Source organism: Camelus ferus, chromosome 21, assembly GCF_009834535.1.
Source record: "Camelus ferus isolate YT-003-E chromosome 21, BCGSAC_Cfer_1.0, whole genome shotgun sequence".
NCBI lineage: Eukaryota > Metazoa > Chordata > Mammalia > Artiodactyla > Camelidae > Camelus > Camelus ferus.
Genome location: NC_045716.1, coordinates 4,698,762 through 4,715,521, shown reverse-complemented (window position 1 = coordinate 4,715,521; position 16,760 = coordinate 4,698,762). Strand labels below are relative to the sequence as shown.

At 36.9% G+C, this 16,760-nt stretch overlaps 1 protein-coding gene across 2 annotated transcripts in view; it reads left to right on the top strand.

The window, feature by feature from the left end:
• Positions 1 to 16,760, top strand: part of TDRD5 (tudor domain containing 5) — a 66,795-nt gene that overhangs the window by 24,787 nt on the left and 25,248 nt on the right. For both annotated transcript variants that reach the window (XM_006183027.3, XM_006183026.3), the window contains exons 6-11: positions 12 to 165; positions 2,181 to 2,353; positions 3,421 to 3,641; positions 5,731 to 5,943; positions 6,473 to 6,539; positions 16,401 to 16,601. In XM_006183027.3, coding sequence (XP_006183089.1) covers positions 12 to 165; positions 2,181 to 2,353; positions 3,421 to 3,641; positions 5,731 to 5,943; positions 6,473 to 6,539; positions 16,401 to 16,601 — 1,029 coding nt within the window. The remainder of the gene's footprint in view (positions 1 to 11; positions 166 to 2,180; positions 2,354 to 3,420; positions 3,642 to 5,730; positions 5,944 to 6,472; positions 6,540 to 16,400; positions 16,602 to 16,760) is intronic.

Sequence of the window (16,760 nt, the reverse complement as noted above, 5' to 3'; positions counted from 1 at the left end):
TTTGGTGACAGGTAACTTTTAAAGAGCAACTTTCACCCAAAAAACTGGGCTTCTTAAATGTGACAGAGCTTGTTGGAGCTCTTAGTGACATTCTCCGTGTTGAGTTCAGAGAAGGAGAACAAGACTTGCTGGTATTTGATGCTGACATGAAGCCTCTACCACCTGGTGAGTTGAATTACAGTGTGATGCAAGCCTAATTTTTTGTTGTTGTTCTCTGTTTTCTGCCCTTTTCCAGTTTTGATGCAAACCTAATTTTTTAATTGTCTTTGTAAGGACAGGGAAAAAGAAAGCATTGATTATGTAATAGTCTTTATTCTAACTACATCAACTGAACAGATCACACATTAGCCTTTAAAATGTTATGTGTATAATGACCTCCTTTCTGGTGATGGGTGTTGCAATAAGGCTAACCTGTATTATTAATAAAGACCATCTGAGTTTTTTGTTCACTTTCTTCATTGTCCGGATTTTTTGATAATTCTAAAGAGAGAGATTTTCTAAAATTATGTCCTAAATGGGGAAGCACTGCATGGTTCAGTGGTTCTTAACTCTGGCTGTTTAGGAATACATGGAGATTTTTAGAAATACGTGGAGGTTCAGAATAAATGAGTGTGCATTGGGACCCAGTGGGTTATATTTTTTAAATAAATGTTTTATTTTGGGATAATTTTAGGTTTTTAGAAAAGTTGCAAAGATAGTACAAATTCCCATATGCCCTTCATCCAGTTTCCTCTAATATCAACATCCTACGTTGCCATGATATTTTTATCAAAACTAAGAAATTAACATTGGTATGTTGCTATTAACTAAACTCCAGATATTATTCCAATTTTACCAGTTTTGTTCTTTTTCTGTTTCTGGATATATTCCAGGATGTCACATTGCATTTAGGGCACTTGATTTTTGTTTGTTTAGTTTGACTTAGTTTTTTTTTTTCCTTTTGAAATTTTTATTGAGGTTGTTGTAGATTCACTTGTAGTTATTAAGAATGAATACCAGGAGGTCCCACACCCTCTCCTCAGTTTTCTTAATGATAATGTCTTGGTTATAGTGGACAGGTTTTTTTTAAGAACAAAATGTAAATGTATCTTTATTGATTTTTCTGATTATTAAAATAACTTTCATTCTAAAAAATTCAAATAGCTCAGATGGGTAAAAAGTTGAAAGTGAATATTTCTCATCATTTTCCTCCCACCAAAAATGCCATTAGGATTTTTATACAGCCTTCCAGGCTTTTTAAAATGTAAGTGTGAGCCTAGCTACACTTTAAAAGGGATTCTAAAAGCAGTATTTGCTTGTTTAAACAATTCCAACAATGCAGAAGTGGTAACTAGTAGTAATAGTTTTAGCGGGGTTTTTTCCTGGACCACCTCTCTATAATTATTTACTGTATGTATAATTTTCTTCCACAAAACAGTATTGTATAAATAGTATATAAGTCCTTGCTTTTTATACTTCACAGAGATATACTTTCATATCAGCATATGTACATTTATTTCATCCTTTTAAACTACATATAATTCTTCTATGTAATGTATTATAATTCATTTAACCAGTCTCCTATTGATGGACATGTAAAGAGTATCCATTTTTATCATTATAAAAAATACAGGGCTAAATCTTCTTGTTCCTACATCTTTGAATAGTTACTAGTTTACTTCTTTAGCAACCACCATGGTTTTGTGTCTATCTGGGGTCTTCTTTAATGTGTCAGCCTCTTCTAATCCTCATACACATGTAAATTTGAACAAAATATGTGATTTACTTGGGAATTCTCTAAAAATTAAGTCATAGTATTATGGAATATTAAGAAGTTACATATATTATACATTAAGCAACAGTGCCTGTTCACAGCTAAAGCGGAACAAGAAATAAATTGAAATCAGGATGTTGGAAAAGAAAACCTTTCACCAAAGTTTAAAAAACCTTATTAGACTTACCCTCTCCCTCCCAACATAAATAAGGTAAGGTTTGTTCCCATTTGGAACTTGACTTCTGTCTCTCTGTGCCGAAAGGTCTGCAGAGACAGGTTCGTGTCTCTCGTGTGGCATTACCTGCCTAGTGCCTGGCACGTAGAATATGTGCAGTAGCAGTTCACGGATTATGTTAATAGCTACACAAAGGCTCCTCTGTTGTCATTTCAGATGGAGCTATTTCATCGGTCAGAAATTCATGTTTAGTTCAATCAGATGAGAAAACAGAAGCCAAAGCTGGTGTGTCCAGTCCCCCTAGAAGTTCACCGTCTACTGCTGATATCAAGGAGACTACATGGGGCTGCCTTTCAAAAAGCCGTAAAGAGCTCGAGCAGAAGATCTGCAGGAAGCCTAACCTGGTGGTCAAGCCTTTGCAGCTGGTGAGTGGGTTCTGAAGACGTGGTGCACTTCGGAGGGTTAGCGTTATGGAAAGTAACGAGTGAATGTTTCTTTAAACCAGAATCCTGTTTGAGAAAAGTCTTATTTCTGGATGTGTGATTTCTTAGAAGAGGCCAGAGCTTTGGTCTGAAGTCACCTTAGGCAGCACTTCTGGTTTCCGGCCGTTTACGTGACTAGCTCTCCCTGGGCTGCATGTCAGGGTTTTCAGGTGGCTTTGCAGGTGTGGCAGCTGCCTCACGGCGACATTGCTGGTCCTCAGTAGGCTTGAAGACCCTCGAGGGCTCTGGCGGGCAGCCTGGGGGAGCGCTGTTGTGCTGCATGCCCCAGCACTGCAGCAGCTGGCCCGGCACCTGGCCTCGGCACCTTGTGCCGCACTTATGTTTTGTTTTTCTCCCTCATTATACCTCCATACACGTGTCTCCCGTTTTGTATTTTCATCTCCTATTACTTATGTCCTCCTTCATTTATTAAGGAGTGAATTGCTTATTCTTCTGCCCTTTACACCTGGACTTTTCCATGGAAGGAAAACATTGTGCTTGGAGACCCTGCTGTATTCTAGAGGGCAACAGAAAGGCCTAAAGGAAAATAATGTATTTTAGAATAAGAGTGTTTGAAAAACCTTGTTTTTGGTTGGAACACTAGTCTGAAGTTTAATCCATTCCTTAAAGTTGCCTTTGTTGGTAGGGCTGGATAGGAAGAGACTGTCTTGGGTCAGTTTGCATTTGAAGTACCGTGTTTTCAATTTTGCATCAGGCAGTTGTGTGACACACTTTTGACTTTTCCATAACACGGTACTTTTCATATTTTAATGTAGGTAAGGGTCACCCAGGGAATTTTTTAAAGGCATAATTGCAGGCCTCGCTTCCAGGTATTCTCAATCAGTGAGTCTGGGCTAAAGCCTAAGAATTTTCTTTTTTTATAATTACCAGGTGATTCTGATAAAGGTGACTCATGAAATATACTTTAATAAACATTTTCATAGAGTTTGAAATGTCTCCCAAAGATTTATAGTGGTTTCTTTGATCTTTTTTTTTTTTTTAACTTGTAGCAAGAAGAAATGAACAAATCACAGCTCAGCTTGGCAGTGGCAGATCCTGATTTCCCACCAGATGCTGTACGGGACCGGAAGTTATGCCGGCTGCCGCCACTGGACACCAGTACCCTGGTGGGGGTCTTTGTGGAGTACATCATCTCTCCCAGTCAGTTCTACATCCGGATCTATAGCCGGGATTCATCGGAGTTGCTTGAAGACATGATGATCGAAATGCGGTAGGAGTCTGTTGTTTTCAGTGCATTTTTCATGTATCTCATTCTGAGTCAGCAGTTCTCAAACATTTTGGCCTCAGGGCTCTTAAAAATTAAGGACCCAAGAAAGCTTTTGTTTATCAACATTATCATAGAGAAATTAAAACATCAGAATTTAAAAAATATTGTTTAAAAATGATAAATTCATTGATCTGAATATAAATAATGTATTTTTTGTGAAAAATAACTGTTTTGTGGAAATTGGAAGAATGCATTGTTTTACATTTTTGCAAATCTCTTTAATATCTCGCTTAATAAAGAAGAAAGTAGGATTTCAGTATCTGCTTCTGTTTTTAATTTCTTGAGATACATTGTTTTGGTGGAAGTATATGAAAACATCTGACCTCACACAGATACATGGTTGGGAAAAGGAGTATTTTGATAGCCTTTTCAGAAAACCGTGAATACTCTTTGATAGTATACCAAAACTTGACAGCTGATAGTTTCTTAAAGTTAGTTGCAGTGTGGAATCTGAACTTTTCAAGTTCTACTATATTAAAATCCATTTTCTGCCTTTGCACTTTGAATGGATCCAGGACTGGCTATGTAATCACAGGCTTCAGTGCAAAATTCAAATGCAAGACTCTTTGCTTAAAAATTATTAAGAATTACAAGACAGCAGTAACAGAGCATTAAAGTAAGCATAGGGACCTTTTAAGTATAGACTCAATGTGAAACTGGCCCTGAATTTTACTACTCTCTGTGGTTTTAAAACATCGTACATTAGTCTTTTGGAAAATGCTGGTTCACTGAGCTATATAGATCTTCCAAATGTTGACAGGTTTCCTCACACAATGCATATTAAACAATCACATTTATTAATATCATCACTGATCTCGTCAGAAGAGTGTTCAGTGTTAGGAGACTGCCAAGCTCATGCTGTTGGATTCAACATTTCCAAAATCCTAATTTTCATTTGAAAGCTGTTGAATTTTATCATTGACAGTAAGTACTGTCAGTGTTTTCCTTGAAGTGACAGGCTCACTTCATTTTTGAGAAAGTATGTGTCAGATACCCAGGTCTGAATAAACATAGTTTGTGAGTGGACCTTTCAAGCAAAAATGATGTTCCATGAAAATAGGGTCTCTCGTTCACCTTCTGAGTAAAAATAATGCTCCACAAAGAAACACAGCTAGTTCAGTTCACAACTGAAATGCACGAGTGCTTTTCCTTAAGATGACTTCAGAAATATTTAACTTGTACTTCCATTTCTGTTACAGAGAATATTGAAAAGATAGTCACTCAGTGGTTGAGATTTAATAAGCTTAATTGTTGCTTTATCAAGGACATTCTTAAATGAAATTGGCCTCTTTTCTTTCTTTCTTTTTTTATTTAATGTGAATGTGTGGCAGTGACATATAAGTGATTACTAATACAGTTTGATGCCACTGCCTTGATTTAGCAAAGGCACCTGGAGTTTTATACACACTTCCTTCTACACCATCAATGCAAATGTTAACACAGTGAAAAGGGGAAAAAATCACTATTTTCATTTTAATACTAAAATGTTAAAATAGCTTTGATCTTAATGAACTTTTTAAAAGGGTATCAGGGTCCCAGGGTTTGTGAACTTCCCTTGGAGAACTGCTGCTCTAAATTACCTTTTCTCTACTGAAACCTGATGTCCTTTGTTAGTAAACATCATATAAAATGTTTACATTTTCAGTCACTTTAGATTATTCATGAATAACAATATCTGATTTTTACATTGATGTCACATGTAAGACTATTTTATATCTCTCCAAAAGCATTCCATGTTTTTTCCTAAGTTAACCACATTGTATACTCATCTCCCACCCAAGAACACCTGGCATAATGTTACATAATCGTCTCTTAGTAAGTTTGTATTTGAAGAAGTTTGTTGATAAAGGGAAGGGATTTGGATAAAAAAATTAATTGGTATTCATAATAAGCATTACCAAATCAGAAAAAGAGAGGATTTTTATCCCCCTTGCTTTGTGCCAAGACTGTCCTGCTTTTGATGATATGTCAGTAAAAGTGGTCTTTGATCTTCCACCCTCTGCGGATTTCTCTGTGTGACGGATTTCCACAGGCGCTGCTATTCGAATCAGCTGGTCTCTGATCGATACACCATGCCCGAGCATTTTATCCATCCGGGGCATCTCTGCTGTGTAAGGATTTCTGAGGATAAGTGGTGGTATCGGGTTGTTATCCATCGAGTTCTCGGGAAGCAGGAAGTTGAAGTGTTCTACCCAGACTTCGGAAATATTGGAACTGTTCAGAAGTCCTCCCTGAGGTTCCTCAAGTGAGTTAGTAAATTTAATAAGGACAGCTGAAGTTTTGAACCATACTGCGGAAGCCCTGTGGTGTTAGGATCTCTCTTCCTTTTCTCCTGCCTCCCTCCCTCCATCCTACCTGCTTTCCACCCCTCTTTCTTCTTAGTGCAGGTCTGGCAAATGATCATTTAGTTTCATAGCTGGATTATAATCTCTTGGTCTTCTTTCACATGGCTGTGAATCTGAATGGACCATGAGGATAAATTTCAGTCTCTTATTAAGACAGTAATTCTTTGGCTCATGCTAAGAGTTGCATTTATAGGCATAAAGGTTGGACTGTTCCTATCTATATTTTAATTGCATGGTTTTCAAAGATGATTATGTTTTACAATTTCATTTCTTTGATTGCTATAAAGTGTAAGACATTAATTTTTAAATGCATGAATAAAATGATCTGAAATGGTGTGAAAAGCTTAAATCAAGAAATGGATAAGAGATTCCATAAAATGCGGTTTTAAAGTATGATTAGATATTTATATATATAATTATCTGTTGCAGGTGCTGCTACACAAAGCTTCCAGCTCAGGCTATCCCTTGTTCTTTGGCTTGGGTGAGACCAGTGGAGGTATGTTTGCTTGTTTTCCATTTAAACATTGGATGCCAAGAACAATTGTAGGTTCTCAGGATAGAAAAATAAAACATGGAATGAGCCCTCAAAGAAGTCATTGTAGATAGTATGGAAGATAGGCCTGTGGAGAAAAATAATTGTACTGTGTTGTATTTGCTAAAGAATTTTACAGCGTATGATCAAGGTGTGGAAGGCAGAGTGCTCATCTCTGTTCTAGGTAATCAGAGAAGATCCCGTAACAGAGGTGGTGTTTGCACGACACTTTGAAGGAAAATTAGCACTATAACTGGACGGACAAGAGAAGGACATTCCAGTCAAAGGGAGCGTAGCATGAAATATCTGAAATTTGAGGAATTTTAAGTGGTTCTGTTTGGCTACATAGTAGAAAATGAGCTGGAATTGGTGCATGGCAAATGACGTCAGAGAAATAGGTAGGAAACTAAGGGGAGACCCTTACCCGTGTTCAGGAATCTGGAGGCTGTCCTGTAAATGCTGGGATACATCTAAAGGGTGTTCATGGGAATCAGATATGTGTCTTGTAAAGAGTTACCCAGTGACATCATTGTGGGAGATGATGGAGTGGGGTGAGCGGGAGGCATTTTCACCCATATAGATACATTTGTCTATGTAGTTAAAATGATGCACCTAATTTTATGTTTTTTTCCCTTAGAACTCTTAAGTATACATGCCATACACATTTATTATATCATGTTTGTCTGTTTAACCTAAATAACTCATCAGTTGCTTACATATTCATGGGTTATTCCTTTACATTTTTAGAATCTGAACAACAAAATAAAGAGGAAAGAAGAAGAAAAAGCAATCTGTGATTCTACCAATCAGATGCATTCAGTTTAGAAATTTGCCGAGTTTCTTCCAGTTTAGTTTATTGGATATTGGGGATAAGGGTTTTGTAGTGTTTTCAGGATTACATAAAATAGTAATCACATTGTTTTACATTCCAATTTTCCACTCAGTATTATAGCATAAATGCATTTATATGTGATAGTTCTCAGTTTAAATAGATTTCATAGTAATCTATTAGGTAAATAAGCATTATAGCCTACTTAACTGTCCCTTTATTGCTAGACTGGTTCAGTCTGCTTCTTATTTTTTGAGTATTATAAATAATATATGCCAAGTATGGTTTCCATCTGGAAGCTCAGGGCTAAATTTGTGACCCAATCATAGCCCATATCCATGACTTTCATGTCGGCCAAATGGCTTCCATTTTTGATTCTCTTTCTTTTCTTTTCTTTTTTAAATTAAAGTACAGTCAGTTATGTGTCAGTTTCTGGTGTACAGCACAATGTCCCAGTCATGCATATACATACATATATTCCTTTTCATATTCTTTTTCATTAAAGGTTATTATAAGGTAGTGAATATAGTTCACTGTGCTATACAGAAGAAATTTGGGTTTTTTAGAATCTATTTTTATATGTAGTGGCTAACCTTTGCAAATCTCAAACTCCCAGGTTTATTTCTTCCCACTCCCTTTTCCCTGGTGGCCATAAGATTGTTTACTATGTCTGCAAGCCTGTTTCTGTTTTGTAGATGAATTCATTAGTGTCCTCTCTTTTCCTTTTTTTTTAGATTCCACATATGAGTGATATACGGTAGTTTTCTTTCTCTTTCTCGCTTACTTCACTTAGAATGATGATCTCTGGGTTCATCCATGTTACTGCAAATGGCATTATTTTATTCTTTGTAATGGCTGAGCACTATTCCATTGTATAAATGTACCACATCTTCTTTATCCAGTCCTTTGTTGATGGACATTTAGGATGCTTCCATGTCTTGGCTACTGTATAAAGTGCTGCTATGAACACTGGGGTGCATGTATCTTTTCGAATTAGATTGCCTTCTGGATGTATACCCAGGAGTGGGATTGCTAGATCATATAGTAACTCTATTTTTAGTTTTTTGAGCAATCTCCATACAGTTTTCCATAGTGGCTGCACCAAACTGCATTCCCACCAGCAGTGTAGGAAGGTTCCCCTTTCTCCACAGCCTCTCCAGCATTTATTGTTAGTGCACTTTTGAATGATGGTCATTCTGACTGGTGTGTAGTGATACCTCATTGTAGTTTTGATTTGCATTTCTCTGATAATTAGTGATATTGATCATTTTCATGTGCCTTTTGGCCATTTGTATGTCTTTGGTTGTCTTTATTTTCTTACTCCCTTCCTAAACTACTTCTGGCCTTAGGGTTTTTGCCTGTCCTGATCACTGAAATAGCTTATTCAAGGGCTCCTCACAGTTGGCTCCTTCTTGTCATTCAGATTTAAGCCCAACTGTTATTTCCCCAAGAAGGACTTCCGTGACTAGCCCTTCCTCTTCAGTCCTTCATTGTCACTTTGTTTTATCTTCATAACACTATGTTATCTTCTTAACACTTCGTAAGAGTATTAATTATTTGTTCACATACAACATTGAAAATTCCTAAGACTAGGAATATCGTCTGTCTTGTTTACCACTGTACCTCCAGTGCCTGTAGGTGCTCACTAAACTTCTTTAACCAATGAATGTATCTCACTTTATTTCTGTTTTTTTTTTTTCTGGTTTCAGAAATAGTGAATGCATTTGGTAATGGCCAAGTAGCAACAGAGTGGCACGGTGGGACTAATAACTCATATACAAAGTCCACAGCAGGCAGAAAAACAGAGGTCTACCCTTGGAAGTCAAACTGCAGTAGAAAAGATCAGGAGTTTTTCCACTTCTTTTCTGAGGTCACTCCCCAATCTATAGGCTTGCTGACTTGAAGAGTTAGGGGAAATTGTTTGGGACTGATGGAACAGCTAGAACTTAGGGGGTAATCTTAAAAGGAGGGAGCCACAGAATGAGTGCATTCCAAAATCAGTGTTCGGATGCAGTCTGCTCACATCCTTAGATGACAACCAAACTTTGTAAGCACTGGAGAGAACCTAGTGGCCCTAGTGGAAAATCACTGGCTTACTTACTCTTTCTTTTTCTTACCTTACATGCCTTATTTTGAAGAAATTTTTAAATCATTCCACTATGCTATTTCAGTGATTAGGAAATGCAACATGTATATGTAGCAATGCAAGGACATTAGAACACCAACTTCTTTAATGTCCTCTTCTGATCTATTTTTGTTTTGTCATTAATGTAACTGTTTTTAACCCCTCAAGAAAATAACTGCATTAGATAAGAATAATATCCGTTTAGATTTAGTTACATATTTCTCAGTTTCTTTTTTTTTAACATTTTTTATTGATTTATAGTCATTTTACAATGTTGTGTCAAATTCCAGAGTTCAGCACAATTTTTCAGTTATACATGAACATATGTATATTCATTGTCACATTTTTTTCTCTGTGAGCTACCATAAGATTTTGTGTATATTTCCCTGTGCTATACAGTATAATCTTGTTTATCTATTCTACAATTTTGAAATCCAGTCTATCCCTTCCCACCTTCCACCCCCTTGGCAACCACAAGTTTGTATTCTATGTCTATGAGTCTGTTTCTGTTTTGTATTTACGCTTTGTTTTTTTCTTGTTGTTGTTGTTTTTGTTTTTGTTTTTTAGATTCCGCATATGAGCGATCTCATATGGTATTTTTCTTTCTCTTTCTGGCTTACTTCACTTAGAATGACATTCTCCAGGAGCATCCATGTTGCTGCAAATGGCGTTACGTTGTCGGTTTTTATGGCTGAGTAGTATTCCATTGTATAAATATACCACATCTTCTTTATCCGGTCACCTGTTGATGGACATTTAGGCTGTTTCCATGTTTTGGCTATTGTAAATAGTGCTGCTATGAACATTGGGGTGCAGGTGTCATCTTGAAGTAGGGTTCCTTCTGGATATAAGCCCAGGAGTGGGATTACTGGGTCATACGGTAAGTCTTCCTAGTCTTTTGAAGAATCTCCACACTGTTTTCCACAGTGGCTGCACCAAACTCCATTCCCACCAGCAGTGTAGGAGGGTTCCCCTTTCTCCACAGCCTCCCCAGCATTTGTCATTTGTGGATTTTTGAATGATGGCCATTCTGACTGGTGTGAGGTGATACCTTATTGCAGTTTTGATTTGCATTTCTCTGATAATTAGTGATATTGAGCATTTTTTCATGTGCCTTTTGATCATTTGTATGTCTTCCTTGGAGAATTGCTTGTTTCGGTCATCTGCCCATTTTTGGATTGGGTTGTTTATTTTTTCTTATTGAGTCATATGAGCTGCTTATATATTCTGGAGATCAAGCCTTTGATTTGATGCAATCCCTATCAAATTACCCAGGACATATTTCACAGAACTAGGACAAATCATAACAAAATTTATATGGAACCATCAAAGACCTAGAATTGCCAAAGCATTACTGAAGAGAAAGAAAGAGGCTGGAGGAATAACTCTCCCAGACTTCAGACAATACTATAGGGCTACAGTCATCAAGACAGCATGGTATTGGTACCAAAACAGACATATAGACCAATGGAACAGAGTAGAGAGCCCAGAAATGACCCCACAAACTTTTGGTCAACTAATCTTCGACAAAGGAGGCAAGAATATACAATGGAATAAAGACAGTCTCTTCAGCAAATGGTGTTGGGAAAACTGGACAGCAGCATGTAAAACAATGAAGCTAGAACACTCCCTTACACCATACACAAAAATCAGCTCAAAATGGATCAAAGACTTAAACATAAGACAAGATACAATAAACCTCCTAGAGGAAAACATAGGCAAAACATTATCTGACATACATTTCAAAAATTTTCTCCTAGAAGAAATAAAAGCAAGAATAAACAAATGGGACCTAATGGAACTTACAAGCTTCTGCACAGCAAAAGAAACCATAAGTAAAACAAAAAGACAACTTATGGAATGGGAGAAAATTTTTGCAAATGATTTCTCAGTTTCTTAGCTCTGGATTCTTGCTGCTCAAATCCTCTGGGAACATTTTCTTTCTCTTTGAACTATATCTTTTTTTGTTTTTTGAAAATAGAAAATGAGTTTATTAGATTATGCTGCCATAGACAACAGTGGGCCACATAAAGGAGAGGTCCCTGTGGGAGCCTGAACTGTGTGTTCAGAATTTCATGTTTCCTGATGGCAGACTTAGTTACGTTCACCTGAAAATACTTTGCACTTACTCTTGAAAAACATATTCAGTCGGTATAGAATTCTAGATTGGTAGTTAATGTCTTCAGCACACAAAAGGTATCATTACACTGGCTTCTGGTTTCCGTTATCTTATTTAAGTCAGATGTCCCTCTAATGCATATTCCTTTGAAGACAATGTCCTTTTTGTCTGTAGCTGTTTTTAAGATTTTGTATTTGTCGCTTGTGTTCTTTAGCTTTATTTTTTTTAAGTGGAACAGATCATTATTTTATAGATGTTTGCTGTCTGTATAGAAGAAAGACCTCTTCAGTAATCCAGGGTATTTTTTTCAGAGGATAGTATGCTTTTAACTCTTTCAGGACTATGTTAAAACGGTCTGCTAATGAAATTGAAACTTGTATATTTACTCTTTAGGAAACAAAATTATTATTGATTTGTAACATTATATAAGTTTCATATATTGAACATTGTGTTTCTACTTCTGTACACCCTACCATGTGCTCACTACCTAAAATTTATTTTCCATCTGTAACCATACACTTGACCCCCTTTTCCCAATTCCCCACCCCTTCTCCTCTGGTAACCACTAGTCTGTTCTCCATACCTATGTATTTGTTTTTGTTTGGTTTGGTTTGTTCATTATTTTATTTTTGTCTGTTAGTTTTTTATATTTCACGTAAGTCAAATTATATGGCATTTATTTTTCTCCATCTGACCTACTTTACTTAGCAGAAAATGCTTGAGGTCCATCCATGTTGTTACAAATGGCAAGACATCATCTTTGTCTTATAGCTGAGCAGTATTGCATTGTATATACACATCTTATTTATTCATTCCTCTGTTGATGGGCACTTGGGTTGTTTCCATATCTTGGCTATTGTAAATAATGCCACAAAACATGGGAGTGCAGATTCCTTTTCAGATTAGTGTTTTCATATTCTTTGAATAAGTGCCCAGAAGAGGGATAGCTGGATCATTTGGCAGTTCTATTGTTAATTTTTTTTTTGAGGAATCTCCATACTGTCTTCCACAGTGGCTGCATCAGTTTACATCCCCACCAACACTGCATATGAGGGTCCCATCTTCTCCACACCCTCACCAATACTTGTTATTTCTTGCCTTATTGGTAATAGCCATTCTGACAGGTGTGAGGTCTATCTTATCATGGTTTTGTTGTGCATTTCCCTGTTAGTGATGTTGAACACCTTTTCATGTTCCTGTTGGCCATATGTATGTCTTCATTGGAAAAATGTCTATTCATTCCTTTGTGCATTTTTTAACAAGATTGTTTGTTTTTGTTGTTTTTGTATGTTTTGGATATTAACCCCTTATCAGATATATCATTTGCAAATATCTTCTCTCATTTGATAGATTGTCTTTTCATTTTATTGATGGCTTCCTTTGCTGTGCAAAAGCTTTTTAGTTTGATGTAGTTCCATTTGTTTATTTCTGATTTTTTTTTCCCGTTGCCTGAAGAGACATATAGAGAGAGATTGCTAAGACTGATGTCATAGGTCATACTGCCTATTTTTTTTCTAGGATTTTTATGGTTTTAGGCCTCACATTCAAGTCTTTAGTCCATTTCAAGTTAATTTTTGTGTATGGTGTGAGATAGTGGTCTAGTTTCATTTTTTCGCCTGTGTCTACCTAGTCTTCCCAACACTACGTACTAAGGAGACCATCCTTTCTCCATTGTATGTTCTTTGCTCCTTTGTTGTAAGTTAGTTGTCCATATGTGTGTGGCTTGCTTTCTGGCTCTCATTTCTGTTCCACTGATCTATGTGTCTGCTTTTCTGCGAGGACTAAGGTGTTTCGATTACTGTAGATTTGTAGTATAGTTTGAAATTAGGGAGTGTGATGCCTCCCTTTAGCTTTGTTCTTTTTACTCAAGATTGATTTGGCTATTCAGGATCTTTTGTGATCCCATATGAATTTTAGAATTTTTTGTTCTATTTTTGTGAAAAACATCCTTGGGATTTTGATAGCATAATGGAGTCCTTTGTAGGTTCCTTTTTTCCCTAGCTGTCTTTAAAATACTGCCATTGACTGTAGACAGTTTTAATATTATGTCTTGGAGAATGTCTTTGCGTAGAGGTAACCAGGTATTCTCTTAGCTTCACAGGCTTCTATATCCAGTTCTTTCCCCAGGTTTGTATTATTTCTCTAAGTAATCTCTCTGCTCTCTTCTCCCTCTCTTCTCCTTCTGGGATACTATTATTCTAATGTTGCATGTGCTAAAAGAGCTGGATAGCTCTTGTAGGATTTCCTCATTTTTTTGAATACCTTATTTCTCTTGTCTCTTCTACTTGTATCACTTCTAGATTTCTGTCTTTAGGATCACTAATTCTCTCTTCAATATGATCACTTTATTCCCAGTGCTTTCTAATGCATTCTTTATCTCATTTGTTGAGTTCTTTAGTTCCAGAATTTCTGTTTCCTTCTTTTTTAGAGTTTTAATCTCTTTGGTAAAGTATTCCTTCTGTTCATTAATTTCATTTCTGAGCTCATTAAACTGCCTTTTTCTTTTAGCTCATTGAGTTTCTTCATGACAGCTGTTTTGAATTCTTTATCAGTGGATCACAATATTCTGTGACTTCATTTGGTTTCTGGAGAATTGTCATTTTCTTTTTTGTGGTGTTACTGTGGTTCTTCATGTTGTTTGATGATGAATTATTTCTCTGCTGGTAGATTTGATATTAAATGACAGGTTAAGAGTTAGGATTCCTTTATTTCGTTTTCTGGCAGGTGGTACCATCATGCAAGTTTCTGGTTTCCCTTACCTGAGCTGCCTCTGGTTATATTTGAGGGTGGCACTTCCCAGCCTCCACCTTCTCTGTAAGAGGTGTGGCTCTGTGCCTTCATTGTTGCTTTTTGTGCCACCAGGGTCACAGCTGCCTACTTCTGCCAGGGCTGCTGTCATCACCAGGATAGTGGGCTCTTTCCTTGTCCCTGGGATCCCCTGAGACAGGCTCTGCTGTGAGGGGAGGAGGAGGATGGTGGGCAGGCCCGTGTCATGGGCGCCTCAGAGGCTGGAGGACACAGAGCAGAGGCCCCACTGCTGCTGCTGCCTGCTTACCTGTGGCCATGGCTGCCAGATGTGGTCAGGTGGTCAGAGATGTATGCACCGCCTTTCCTGCTGCTGCTGGGTGCTCTGAATCTGTGGGCTCTGCTGGCTCAGTCAGAGGTCTGGGGTCATGGGCACTGACTCTGCTGCTTGCTCGTCCCCTCTTTGTGTTCCAGTCCCCCCACCGTTGGATGAACAGATGTGTGGAATTCTCCAGTGTCCTGTTGTGTTGAGACACCTTTGTTAACTTGTGGACGCTTTACTGAATGCAGATTGAAGGGGAGAGACAATGGTAGTTTCTTCTCCTCTACCATGTTTCTGAAGTCTAAAACCATTTTCTTCAGTTCTAGTATGTTTATGTATGGATTTATTCTTGTTTATCCTACTTTGTGGTTCTTTGGACTTCTTTTTTATCAGTGCTCTGCTGCTTTTCATTAAATTTGGCTGATTCCTAGCCATTATCTCTTCAATCATTGTCTCTACTCCATATTTACAGTTATATTCTCTCTGTTTCTGCCTCTCTTTTTCTGGGACCAAAATTAAAAGTGTGTTAAACCTTCTCAACTTACCTTTCATATCTTCCGCTTTACTGATTTATTCTTTAATTCTATTAACCTATTAGGTTTAAAATTTTGGTTGTTGTATTTTCACTTTCTAAAAGTTCTCTTGGTTTTTTAATTCCGATAGATCAATTTGTAATAGATTGCAGATCTCTGCAGAACCTTTCAAATTAATTTTGTTTCTTTGTTTTTACTTTAAGTGTAAAACTTACAATTCATCTAGAAATTCAGATATCTAAAGTTTTTGAAGTTTTGTTTTAGTTATGTTGTTTCTCTTTGTTCTTGTGATTCATTGTTTCTTTATATGTTTTTTTATCTTTGCCTATATATACTGCTCATTGACTTTAAAAAAAATTTTGTAAGAATGGTTGAATACAGATTGAGATTGCCTACCTCCAGAGAGATACACTTTAGCTCCTGCCAGGTACCTGGGAATACAATCAGTGTGGAACCATGTTAATTTAAATGAACAACTTGAGGATTTGCGTACCACCCAGGTGATGGGAAAATTGAGGTGCAAATCCATGTGAAGGCTGATTTACTTCTTCCCCCTTATCTTGAATGCGTGCCCCTAGGGACTCAGCTTAGTAAAGGAAAGTTCTCCTCTCTACTCCCTACCATGGCTGGACACTTTGATTTCTGTCCTCTTTGACCTGTGAGACCATCAAAACCAACGTTTAAATTTGCCTGGATTTTCAGATACCCTTAAGGCAAAAATAGTCCCACTTTCCCTTTAATTTTGGCCAGATAATTTGTTACTCTTTTGTCAGTTCTTTGATACTTTTTAGACATATTTTAAAAATACCTTATCTAGAATTTTTAGTTATTTCTGTGGAAGCGTTGGTCCAATAATCTAACTGAACCATTTCTTAACATGAAAGGTTCTCACCACATAAAAATAAATTTTTTCCATAATCCCATTTTCATCATTTTTCTTTTTTTTTCCTTCTTCCTTATATCATTTTCCCCTTGTTTTGACTCTTCCTCATCCCCAAATCATGAATATCCTCAAGTGCATTATTCTAGTACTTTCATGGTTTTATTTTTCCACTAAAATTTCTAGTTAATTAGGAATTCATTTTTGTATATGGTTTGTATAATTCCTGTTTGAATCTGTTGTCTGAATCTCGTATCTCGATTATATTTCAGGAACACTGGACATCCAGAGCTATTTTGCAGTTCCAGAAGTTGTGTGGTTTGAAGCCATTAGTGGGGGTAGTGGATGAATATGTTGATGGAATCCTTAATATTTTTCTGTGTGATACATCCTCAAATGAAGACATCTATTTCCATCATGTCCTAAGAACAGAGGGCCACGCCATTGTATGCCGAGAAAATGTCCCTTCTAAGGTGGTGCATTCTGGATGTATTTTGTAATGTGTTTTATTTAATCTCAATACTTCAGGGTATAAGAGAATTTAATATGGAAAGTTATTGGATTTATTTTTTAATCTTGGAGACATCTGTGAGATTCCTGCCTCCTTAATTCAGAGCACTTTCTTAATTTTC